The 12,931-nt window shown below is 51.0% G+C and overlaps 1 protein-coding gene across 1 annotated transcript in view; it reads right to left on the reverse strand.

Annotated features, from left to right (window-relative positions):
- The window catches only part of NDRG1 (N-myc downstream regulated 1), a 55,872-nt gene that overhangs the window by 17,943 nt on the left and 24,998 nt on the right, over positions 1–12,931 (reverse strand). Inside the window, exons 4-8 of the mRNA XM_010834777.1 lie at positions 8,324–8,429; positions 6,492–6,612; positions 2,782–2,844; positions 1,976–2,036; positions 480–566 (exon numbers count right to left, since the gene is read on the reverse strand). Of these exons, the coding sequence (XP_010833079.1) occupies positions 480–566; positions 1,976–2,036; positions 2,782–2,844; positions 6,492–6,612; positions 8,324–8,429 (438 nt within the window). The remainder of the gene's footprint in view (positions 1–479; positions 567–1,975; positions 2,037–2,781; positions 2,845–6,491; positions 6,613–8,323; positions 8,430–12,931) is intronic.

Below are 12,931 nucleotides of genomic sequence, written 5' to 3' on the forward strand. Positions count from 1 at the left end.
CTGATAAATACTCAACACATGTTAGCTAATTATTATCAGCATAAAACTAAGTGGCATAAAATCAGTACCAAACATATATATTTTTTAATTAATCCTATGTAGGGGACTGGGGTGACAGGCATTTGTCTTTTGTCTTGTTCGTCTTTTTAGTCTCAGCATCTTGATATAAACCCAACATATGCTACGTCCTCAGTAGCTACATCTTAACCCAGGCTCTCCTTATCAAAGCTGGCTGGAGACCCACATCCCACTGGTATCACTGACTTGGACAGTAGTGACTTGTTGAAATCCGAATGGCGCATGGCTGAGATCATGTTCACTATTCAAAGCCAAGCAGAGGAAAGCAGCCTTCTTTGCTGGGGATAGTGGAAGGGGGTGCAAGGAGAGGTTCCTTGCAGTCTGCCCTCCAGGCAGAGTCGGGCACGCCTGCCCCTCTGCAGATTGGGATAGCCCCGGCTGACCCAGGCCCCCAGGCTCACCTTGGAGGCAGCCCAGTCCATCCAGCCTTCCGCACACGGGTTCACGTTGATGAGCACAAGGCCCTCCACCATCTCGGGGTTGTTGAGCTGCAATTCAAGGCACGAGGTGAGAGAGACAACCTGGCCACAGGAGAGACTGTGAACTTTAAAGTCAAACTGAAGACAGAGAAAAGTCCGAGAGGGTCCGTGTGGACCCCCGGAGCAGGCTGATGCTCTGGATATGCCCCCCAACTTCCAAAACTGAGGTTCCAGCATAGTAGACACTACGTGGGACTTCTGAGAGAGTACAAAGAGGAAACTATAGGAAGAGTAGAAGCACACACACTTGGCAGACCTGCCTGGGACAAGTCACTTCACCCTGCTGCCCCTCAGCTTCCCCAGCTGTGAAATGGGTACATCATACCACGGACATCATAAATCAGACAAGGTAATCGGCTCTCCAGGAATCAGTAAGAATCCTCTTACTTCTCAGAGATAGAAATCTAAGATAGAGTTGAGACTATATTTTGTGGGCTCAGAGCCTAGACAGCCAAACCATTTTGTATTCATGCTAGCATTCCTAACCTCTAGAAAGTCCAGCAAATAATTGGCCGTCAGATTACATATGGTTGAATACAATGTCTGGTCAGGATACAAAGGACCTGAGAGCCCCTGAGATGGAACCTGAGTAATGTCAGTGACATTCATCATGCTAACACGCGCATCTCTGATTAGTTAAGCATCAGTCAGGGTCCAAGACTTTCCTGACTACAAAAACTGTGCAGCTATCACAAAGAAGGGCCACAACAGAACACTCAGTGATGTGAGGCCCTGGTCATGATCAGGACGACGATAAAAGCATCTGTCTAGTGCGGCCTTTCAATGAAGGGGAAAGGGCCACTGCTGTGTGCCTGGGGGCACAGCCCTCACGTGCCCCGGGCATACAGAACTCTGGACCACATAGCCCCATGTGAACTGTGGTTCTCCCTTGGGAAATGCAATTATGGTTCATTTCTTTTTCCCTTTTGTGATTTTTTTATTTGTGGTTTTTCCAATTTTCTGCCTTAATCTTGAATTAATTTGATTTAAAACATATTTTTAAAAAATGTTTCTTTTTAACCAACAAGGACCTACTGCACAGCATATGGAACTCTGCTCAACATTATATGGCAGCCTGGACGGGAGGGGAGTTTGGGGGAGAATGGATACATGCGTATGTATGGCTGAGTCCCTTCGCTGTTCATCTGAAACTATTACAGCATTGTTAATCAGCTATACTCCAATAGGGACTTCCCGAGTGGCTCAGATGGTAAAGAATCTGCCTGCAATATGGGAAGTTCCCCTGGAGAAGGGGATGGCTACCCACTGCAGTATTCTTGCCCGGAAAATCCCTGGACAGAGGAGCCTGGCGGGGGCTATAGTCCATGATATTGCAAAGAGTCGGGCATGACCGAGCAACTAACACACTATATTCCAATACAAAATAAAAAGTTAAAACAAAAAACAAAAAGACTCACAGCAAAGCGAGTGAGTATGTAGGCACCTGCTCCAGTTCCCATTCCAATGATGCTCTTCAGCCTGGAAGCAGAAATAAAAATTCACATCCCAGACGGGGGAGCGATGCGAGGCCCTGCAGACCTCGCCCCCTGCCCTGAGGAGCCCCGTCTCCCCCAGCGTCTGTCCTGGGCATCCCTGGGGGTGGCTGGCAGCATGCTGCCTTACGTGCCCTGGAGGAACTGCGATGCCACGCGCTCTGTGGCCTCACAGAAGACCGTGGCCTCAGGAAGACTCCTCTCCCCTCACTCTGCTCCTGACCGCGGCCAGGCCCGGACAGCGCCCGATGGCCACTTACAGGAAGAAGGCCTAGTCCCTGGACTTCCTCTTCCCGCCCTTCAGCTGTATTTTGGATTCTAAAATTTGGAAGGCAAGTTGAACTGGGCAAGAACTCTGAGGTGTTATCATTACATGAAAGGCTCAAGGAAGAAGGAAATGAGCACTGAAGAAATAAGGGCCTGGAGGGAGACATGGAGGGCTCAGGTAGCCCGTTCCAGAACATTCCATGGGAAAGAAAAAGCAATAAGAGAAGAGAGGTGGGGAAAGGGTGGGTTGAGTGGCTGCCATCATGGGGTGGATCCACTCAAGAACAGCCCGACTTGCAAGAAGCACACGGGAGTAAAGAGACTGAGAACTACACTGTCTGCAGAGTGTGACAAGCTGATTTCTTCCCTATCTTTAAACATTCACCTAGATTTCAGGGGTGGGGCCAGACCAAGGCGCCAGGAGAGACAGAAGCTAGAGGTCACCTTTCTCTGCAAGCTCTTACCCAAACTGCTGCAGGACTCCAGGGAGCATTTCAGCCAACTGGTCCATGGAGGGATACATGTACCTTGGGAGAGGGCACACAGAGGCGGTTAGCGAGAGCTCGGACCCCGGCAGAAATAAACAGTGCAAACTGGAACATGTTTGAAGGGCAGGGACGGTGTGACAACCTGCCTCGTGCCCCGGACTCCTCGGTCTAGTCCCTCCGTGGCCCCTATTTCAGGCACCCCCCACAGTGCATCAGCCTGTTCCTCTGAGCAAGGATGCTCTCCATCCTAATCCCCCCACACCCTCAACTTTGTAAAGTGGACCTTTACAAACTGCTTCCTATGTTCCACGTCCCACACCGAGCATCAGATGGGCATTATAAACTCATTTGGGCTTCCCAGGTGGCTCAGTGCTAAAGAATTCCACCTGCCAATGCAGGAGACCTAAGAGATGCAGGTTTGATCCCTGAGTCAGGAAGACCCCTGGAGTAGGAAAAGGGCAACCTGCTCCAGTATTCTTGCCTGGAAAATTCCATGGGCAGAGGAGCCTGGTGGGCTACAGTCCATGGCGTCACAAAGAGTCAGACAGGACTGAATGGCTGAGCACAGCACATAAGCTCATTTAATCTTTACAACAAATCTCTAAGGTTGCTATGATTTCCCTCATATAAAGATTATAAATATCACTGAGGCTAAGAGAAAAGTGACTTGGTTTTATAGATGAACAGGGACTTGGAGCTCTGAGGATTTCAAAGGAGGTCCCCTGGCAGCCCTGCCAGGAAGGGTTCCTGATCTTACGGAAACCCCCTCTTAACTTTTCTCCCCAAGACATGCCTGGGACACAAGGTGGAGAACACACACCACCCTGCTGGGGTGGACACAGTGGCCTAATTCAGCTTCAAGAAAGGAGACCTGGGGGAGTTTAAGGCACAGAGACGCCTCGATTCACACATCCTCTGGGACCACAAATTTTGCTAACAGAGGGCTGGAGGAGCTCCCCTCTGTTCCAGACTGGCCCATGGCAGCAGGCATGCTAGAGCGCGACGGTGTAAGGGCTCACACTGGGGCGCTTAGGGAGCCTGCTCCACCTGACACAAAGAGCCGACTCACTGGAAAAGACCCTGATGCTGGGAAAAACTGAGGGCAGGAGGAGAAGGGGGCGACAGAAGACGAGATGGTTGGACAGCATCACCGACTCGATGGACACGAGTTTGCGCAAACTCCGGGAGACAGTGGAGGACAGGGAAGCCTGGCGTGCTGCAGTCCTCGGGGTCCCAAGGAGTCAGACGCAACTTAGGACTGAGCAACAACAATAGCAGGGAGTCTGCCAGCCGCCTGGGTCTGACTTCAGGGTGAGGCCGTCCCCCTTGCTAGATGCAGGAAGCAACAGAGGCTCCCATCACCAGCTCCTTAGCAGGGCCTGGAAGGGGTCTCTTGCTCTCACTGTGCCCACCTTTCCAACGGGGACATGAGTGGTCCAAGCCCCGGTCCCACATGGAGCCGCTTCCTTGCCTGGCTCCTTCCTCTTGAACAGCAGCAACCTTGCCCACCACGTCACGCTGAACCCAGGTTCTCCTTCCCGATTATCTCCCATTTCTAGGCTGGTTCTGCCTCCCGAGAGCTGCATGCCCACACTTACTCAGGAGGCCCCCACATGCAGGAAGCTGACTCCAGAGGCAGAAGGACCAGCCAGGGCTTCCCCGCCATCCCTGCTTTGCCAACTCAGCTTCGGGATGAAGGGCATGCACTCCGGAGGGCCGAGGAGACCCCCAACCACAGGAGGCAGACAGAAGCCAGATCCACCCCGCCCCCCACCAAGCCAAAGGCTGGAATCGCATGGTGACTTTGGGGAACAAAGACCCAGCACCTTAACCTCTAGGTCAACTGAATAAAAATTCCTGGGAGTGGAGTCAAGGTTTCAGAATATTTTTAAAATGTCCCTATCAGGAGCTAAGAGCCACCGGGTCACCCTAACTCTTTTAATTTGGCTAAGCAAAGACATGCTGACAGACCTCTGTCTTCATCTGCGGCTGTATTAAGAAGTTTATAACCTGTATGTTGTATCTCTGGGTGTCCCTTCCCTTCCTCTCTGAGAAAGATGAATGATTTAGGATAAATCGGTGGATACGTGTATATGTATGGCCAAGTCTCTTCACTGTCCACCTGAAACTATCACGACATTGTTGATCAGCTATACCTCGATACAAAATACATAGTTTATAATAAAATAGAATAATCTGAAATACGATGAACATATGCAGATGTATAACTGAATCACTGTGCTGTACACTAAGTCGCTCAGTCGTGTCTGACTCTCTGCGGCCGCAGGGACTGTAGCCCACCAGGCTCCTCTGGCCGTGGGATTCTCCAGGCAAGAATATTGGAGTGGGTAGCCATTCCCTTCTCCAGGGGATCTTTCCAACCCAGGAATCGAACCCGGGTCTCCTGCAATACAGACAGAATCTTTACCATCTAAGCTACCAGGGAAGCCCCAACACAATACCGTAAATCGTCTATGCTTAGGTGCTCAGTCGTTCTGACGCTTTGAGACCCCATGGACTATAGCCCACCAGGCTTCTACATCCATGGGATTTCCCAGGCAAGAATACTGGAGTGGGCTGCCACTTCCTTCTCCAGGGGATCTTGCCGAACCAGGGATCCAACCTGCGTCTCTAGCATCTCTTGCATTGGCAGGCGGATTCTTTAACACTGTGCCACCTGGGAAGTCCTGCAAATCAACTATACTCCAACAAATTGTTTCAGTAAAAAAAAAAAGGAAAGAAAAAAAAAGGATAATTCAGAATAGTAACCAAAAAAGGAGATCTCTTTGTGGAGACCAAGAAGGCCTCTTCTGGGAGACTTTAAACCCAAGAACCTGCTCCCACGTTGGTCTGATCACACCATGGCAGGATTCTGCCTCTCCTGTGTGACCCTGACTGTCCAGTACATTCATTAAGCCTGGCCTCAGTCTCACAGCCAGAACTGAAAGGCCATGCCAGTCGCACACCACGGGGGAGCAGGAAGTGTAGACAACCACGAACAAGGTAGCCTGATGTTCCCAAGAGGGGATGAGCCTTAGATTCAGCAGACTGGGCTCAAACCCGATCACCCCCCTCCTCCGGTTAAACTAGTCGCACAGCCTTGAGCAAGGCAGTCAACCTCTCCATGCCTCAGTTTCTCCATCTAGAGAATGGCGCTACCAGCACTGGTTATATAAGGATTAAATGCAAATAACATTTGCAAATAAAGATGATTAAGCCTGGTCACAGGACGTATTTCATCAATATTACTTCCAACAACGATCTTTTTCTGCCCAACTTTCTAGATCTTTCTGCTAACCATTTCATCTTGTCAAGAACCTCTCTCACTTCAGTCCTGTCTAGATCACAAACACCTATTAAAAAGTCAGCCTAAACGGGCTGCTGTGAGGCCAGGGACAGGGTGTCCAGAGGGGTGGGGGATGGGGAGTTAGTGTATGACGCTTGTGGGGCTTCAGTTTAGGCTCATAAAAAAGTCCTGGAGATGATGGTGGTGATGGCTGCACCACAGTGTCAATGTACTTAACACACTGAAAAATGGCTAAACATGGTAAATGTAAGTTATATACATTTTATTACAATAAAAAAGAAAAAAGTTAAAACCCAGCCAAGGCCTCCCCCCACTGCCTGTTTCCACCCTGCACGGCTTTCCTGCCCCTCTCCTGGGGCCCAAGGCTCCCTGCTCTTACCCCGTGGGGAAGGACGCAGCGCCGTCCTGCTGGCCGGGGGCATCCACGTGGCAGACGGCAAAGTGCTGGGTGATCTCCTGCATGTCCTCGGAGTTGAAGAGAGGGTTGTAGCAGGTTTTGTCTGGAGAAGAGGCAGGCGAGAGAGCAGAGGAAGAAGTTAGGAGGGAATGAAGTCTGCGTCCATTCTGTTTCACGCCTACACGGCAGACAGAAGGAACTTTCAAGAATGGTCACCTTTTATTTCGCACTGTCCTTTGCTGATAAAAGGCTAGAAGCCCGCGCACCACAGTGAAGAGTAGCCCCGCTCTCTGCAACTAGAGAAAGCCTGCACAGAGCAATGAAGACCCAGTGGAGCCAATAAATACAATTTTAAAAAAGGGACCTAGCATGGGATCTGGTACAGATGGTTATGGCTATGGGGAAGACATGTCGGAAAAGATGAGATTGATAAAAGGAATGAGAGTGAAGGACAAAATCAGTTTTCTGTGACTGACATCACTCCTAGCCTCAGGGTCTTAAGAAGCTGTGGCAAAAAAAATGTCAGTCAGGCAGTCTGCTGATCAAGAATTGAGCAAACACCCAGCCTGCAACACACACTAGACTAGGAAGGCCTATAAGTTCCTTCCTAATCATCACAGTACCATTTCTGCTTTCTGAAACTGTAATGTTAAGTTGATCTTATTTCGGGCCCCCTCCATCAGTAAAAAGCCCACCTTTGGTAACACTTCCTGGTAATCATAAGAATCCACAGTCTAAACATTCACAGCAGCAGCATATGCACAATAGTCCAAACGAGGGAGCAGGGCAAATGTCCAACAGCTGGGAACAGATAAGTCATCTGTGCTGGGTCCACACCTCGGGGTCTCATTCAGAGAACAGAGTACTAATACATGGTACAATGTGGACGAATCAGAAAAAGCCAGACAGGAAGCCCACATTTTGTGTGATTCCACTGATAAAAAAACGTCCCAAGTAGGCAGATCTTAGGGACAGAAGGCAGACTGAGTGGAGGCCAGGGGTTGGAGGGCATGGGAGACTGGGTGACAGGTAAAAGGACAGGCTTCCCTGGGGGCTCAGACGGTAAGAACTTGCTTGCAATGCAGGAGTCCGAGTTCAATCCCTGAGTCGGGAAGATCCCCTGGAGAAGAGAATGGCTACCCACTCCAGGATCCTCGCTTGAAGAATTCCATGGACAGAGGGGATAGTCCAGGAGGTCGCAAAGAGTCAGACGTGACTGAGCAACTAACGCTTTCACTTCACTTTTCAAAACTGCTCTAAAACGGATTGTGTTGGTGGTTACACAATCCTGTGAAAATACGAAAATCTACAGCATGCTTTCATTAAAAGCAGTCCCTGTCACACATGCTGACGGCAGAGGGCTCCTGAGCTCCCAGCCTCTCCAGGCCCCTGGGCAGTGCACTCCAGGCTTGTCCAGTCTGTAGCAAGAATTCTTCCCAGAACATCTCCAGGAAGTCCCCTGCATGTTAAGTTGCTTCAGTCGTGTCCAACTCTGTGCGACCCCGTGGACTATAGTCCGTCAGGCTCCTCTGTCCGTGAGATTCTCCAGGCAAGAATACTGGAGAGGGTTGCTATTTCCTGCTCCAGGGAATCTTCCCAACCCACGGATGGAACCTGCATCTCCTTGGTCTCCTGCGTTGGCAGGTGGGTTCTTTGTCACTAGCACCACCCATAGTGAGAGTTCTTCCCAGAACAGCTCCAGGAAGTCCCAGCAAAAGAGAAAGATCTGGACGCCCCCGCAGCCGCCCTTCCTAGCTGACTGTGTCCCCCAGCCCTGGGGGGAACTGGCTCACCCAGAACTCCTCAGAACTTACGGTTCATCCCAATGTCGTGGTAGGTCAGGATGACGGGCCGGTTCCCCTTGGGGGTCCCACAAAGCGTGACGTGAATGGAGCCATGCAAAGTCTCAATGTCCTGCTCCTGGGGAGAGAATAGACAGACGGGCCTGTCATGTGGGACATGAAGCCATGGTGTGGCTGTAATTACTGCCTGCAGACACCCAGCGCGTGCCACTGCGGTTTGCAGAAGCTTCTCATTTGGTCCTGGGCTTTGAGTGGCAGGTCTCTCTGGCTACAGAAATCACTCACAGAAGCAGAGATGGACTGGGGGTGACCACGGAAACCCACCCATCCCATCCCTTGCGGTCAGTGGTTGCCAATCTGAAGACCTTGACTCAAAAATAAAGAAATACACCCCAATTCTCAGGTTCCACCTTGACAGCAGAAAAGCTCATTATCTGTGCTTTTAACAAAAACTCTCTCCCTTCTCCATCCATCTCTGTCTGAGTGATGCAAGGTCTCACAAGGCTTCCTCTTTGAAGACACCTGAAGCATCTCCTGGGCTGTACCTTGCTTCTATGAAATGGGAAGTATAATAGAGCCTCCTGGGGAGGGTGAGTGCTTTACAGGGGATGGTACTGGGTGTACCAGGCTCCCTCCTAGTACCCAGGCCTGCCCTCAGCACAGGGGTCCCAGCCTTATGCCCCCCCAAAAATGAGTCCCTCATTTCCCCAGCCCTCTCTTCCTCTAAGTGCCTGCATTACAAGCGCTGGAAAAATCCACAGAGGATGCAGTATGGTCCGGCCCCCAGTGGGGGCCACAGGTCATCTGCCGGGCCCAGCCCTGGCTCTAAAGCCACCATGGGAACAATGGTTCATTGTGGGGGCTGCATTCTCCATTGTCTCTTCAGCTGACCCACATGGCGCCCTCTAAAAATAGGCCAGGCCGGGCAGTGTCCCCACTGGCTTGGGGCATCAGGGTTCAAACCCAAGCTCGGCCTTTTCCCAAGCCCTCTGAGACACTGGAGATCCATCTATAAGACAGGAGGCAGCCACCCACCCTGGGTGCCTCAGCAGAGGAGATAACCTTGGACAGGGAAACAGAGCCAGGTGAGAGAGGGCTGTCCTGGACAGGACTCAGGGCAGAGGAGTTAATGTCCTCTTCCTTGTCGCATCTTTTCCAGTGGCATGTATCTGCTTCTTAGCCACCTCCCCAAACGGCCTGCAGATTTCCAGGGAGAAAGGGTGACTCTGCCCTCCACAGGGTCTGGCCTGGAGAAGGTGCTTAGAGATTTATGCAAAGGAGGTCAACCCAGTCAATTCTAAAGGAAATCAACCCTGAGTATTCATTGGAAGGACTGATGCTGAATCTGAAGTTCCAATACTTTGACCACCTGACGCGAACAGTTGACTCACTGGAAAAGACCCTGATGCTGGGAAAGACTGATGCTTGGAAAGGGCAGGAGGAGAAGAGGGAGACAGAGGATGAGATGGTTAGATGGAATCACCGACTCAATGGACATGGGTTTGAGCAAACTCCAGGAGCTAGTGAAGGACAGGGAAGCCTGATGTGCTGTAGTCCATGGGGTCCCAAAGAGTTGGGCATGACTGAGCGACTAAACTGAACTGAACTGTAGCCAAAGGTGGTCAGAAGATTCAGTTCTGGCTGAAATGTCAGCAGAAGTTTCTGGAGCTTTGAGGAGAAATTTTTTTTAAAGAGTCAGACTTGGCCTTTTGAGTTTTTCCTTTCACCCATCTACCTGCCTACTACTTGGAACACAGATGTGAAGCTTGGGGATTCAGCAGTGATCTTATGAGCATAAGGACAAAAGCTCCATGCTCAGGATGACAGAGCAGGAAGCTGGAAGAAGTCTGAGACGGGTGACATTTATGGTCTGCTGTACTAGTCCTTCTGGGTCGGCACAAATGTCAAACTTTACCCTCTTTAGGGTACTGTGTGTTCGATGATACTAATTCCAATGCTACACTCACCCCACGACCCTGGCCAAGTTACCAGACTTCTCTGAGAATTCCTTCCCTCAGCCGTAAACCAAAGTCAAGAACAAACCCATCTGCTTATGGAGATGCTCCTAAGACTAAAACCGTGGTAGGGACTGGACATTGCAATGTCTCTCTGCAGGCTAGCTGTTCCAGTTGCCTCTCCAGAGACAATTACTGTCAAGCTACAAAGACCAGCTCCCAGGGTTTAAGTCAACTGGCTGAATGATCTAGGAGAGCTCTGAGTTCTGCTGCCACCACCTCCCTCCATAATCCGCCTGCTCAGCAGGCGCTGGGGAGACGCTGAGCACGCTGGACTCTAAGAGGATGACACACTTACCCAGGCTCCAAGTCAGCTGGCGCACTGGGCTGCCCCTCCCCTCAGTCTAGCAAGCCTCCGTCAAGGCACGGCCTGCAGATGGAGGGCACCCTTGGGAACAACAGGCAAAGAAAGCTGGTTTGGGGCTCATATGGTGCAGCATTAAGTCAAGGCTTGTTGAGGTGAGAAAGCCAGATCATGAGAACAAAGGCTCAGGAGAAAATGCCAAGGGCTGGCCCCACCATCATCTTTTTGTGAAATAAGGTACCCTTCCCCCATCTTCCCAGTCCCCTGCCTGGGCGCACAGTGGGGAAGGGTGGGCCTGGCTGAGCCACTGATCTCGCCCTGCCCATTGGGTAAGGAGCACTTGAGTTATGAAGACTGACAGGAGGGGTGCGTTGTAGAAGACACAATCGTATTTGCACAGAAGGATACCATCTGCTTCTGGGAAAGCTCTAAAAAGCCAGGTCTGGACCCTGTGCTCCTAGGACAGCCATTTCACAGAGGACAAATGCCAGTCCCGGGGGCTGAAGCCTGGCACCCAAAGGTACACAGCTGCAGGTCATTGAGTGAAGATTCTGGACAGACCCCTGGGCCTCTAAGTCTTGATCTCTGGCCCACTGGGACATCTAGAAGAGAAGGAGATCTCACAGAGGTCATGCTCCCTCCATTACTCAGCTTTCCTCAATGTTGTCATCACATCGAGAAACAGTCAAGAAGTTACAGTCAGGAAATGATCTGCAGTGGGTGAAAGGGCGACGGCCTGGGAATTCAGTCCAAGTCTCCAAGGAGGACAGCCTCTCTTGGATTACAGAAAGAGGAAGAGGGGAAGGAGGGCCATCCATGGAGCACAGGGAGGCCCGAGGGACTTCCCTGATGGTCCCGTGGATAAGAATCTGCCTGCCAAAGCAAGGGACGAGCATTTGACCCTTAGTCTCAGAGGATCCCACATGCCAGGGGGCAGAGAAGCCCGTGTGCCAAAACTACAGAAGCCTACAAGGAAGAGCAGCCCCTGCCTGCCTCAACTGGAGAAAGCCTGCGTGCAGCAATGAAGACCTAGTGCCACCAAAAACATAGGATCAGTTCAGTTCAGCCACTCAGTCGTGTCCGAATCTTTGCTACCCCATGGACTGCAGCACGCCAGGCTTCCCTGTCCATCACCAACTCCTGGAATGTGCTCAAACTCACGTCCATCGAATTGGTGATGCCATCCAGCCAATGATACATAAAACAAAAAAGATTCTAATACATCTCTTTTCAAAAACGTTTATAGTCAAACAGAATCCTTGGAGTTGGTTCTTGGACATGAGTGTGCCTTCTCTCCAGATTGCTGGACTCCTGAATAAAGCAACCTTTCCTTTTCAACCAACCCTTGTATCTCAAGGATTGGCTTTTGAATGGCAAGCAGCCGAACAGAGGGTGCCTAACCTGTGTTCCGTTAACAGCATCACAGCAGATTTTTTAAAACTGATTTATTGCTCTGTTGCTCTCCTACTCTCCCCAATATGCAGAAGTTAGAAACAAATTAATAAAAAAATATAGCTTATGTAGTCACTAAAAAAAAAAAAAAAGATCCTAATACATCTTTAAAAAAAAAATAGGAGGCATGCATGCTGAGTCTGAAGCAGTGACAGAGTGCGACAGTCATGACACCTCGGGGACAGTGCTTCTGCCCCCATTGTTACAGATTAGAAGACTGAGCCCCTAGGAGGTCAGGCGATGGGCTGAAGATACAGGGCTAGCAGAGGCAGAGCTGACCCGCACCCGCTCTGTCCAGGACACCTATTTATTCCTCAGGACCAGGAGATGGGCGTGTACACGAGGTCAGTCTGATGGCCTGGACTGGACAGACCTGGCGAGCCGATCGGAGCCCCACCACGAGGCTGCTGCAGGCGAGGCGTTCCTGACCCCTCCACCAGGACAGTGTTCCCAGGAAACCTGGGAGGAGGGCAGAGGGGTTAAGCCTCACTTGGCGCTGACCCAGATGCGTGCCACTGCCATCTGTCACGCTCTGTCTCAGCAGCTTCCTCGGAAGTGAGGCTGGGGGCAGGCGGGGACGGAAAACGGTGGGTTGAGGATTTCCAAGCCTCTGAGTTCTGCCCACCTTCAGTCAGGGGGCAGGAAAACAAGAAGCAATTGTGTGCAAAGAAAGACATTCGTAAAAGGTCACCGTTTCCATTTTCCCTGTGAGTTGATCTGCTTTCAAGAGATGGGGGGGCGGAAATCAACTCCTCTACAGGCGTGAATCAGACCCCCTCCCCACCCCGGCAGGCCCAGCTCCACCAGACTGGGAGCTCCAGAGCAGGAGAGGGACCCCAGGAGACCCTC

The sequence above is a fragment of the Bison bison genome, unplaced genomic scaffold (assembly GCF_000754665.1).
Source record: "Bison bison bison isolate TAMUID 2011002044 unplaced genomic scaffold, Bison_UMD1.0 scf7180017864036, whole genome shotgun sequence".
NCBI lineage: Eukaryota > Metazoa > Chordata > Mammalia > Artiodactyla > Bovidae > Bison > Bison bison.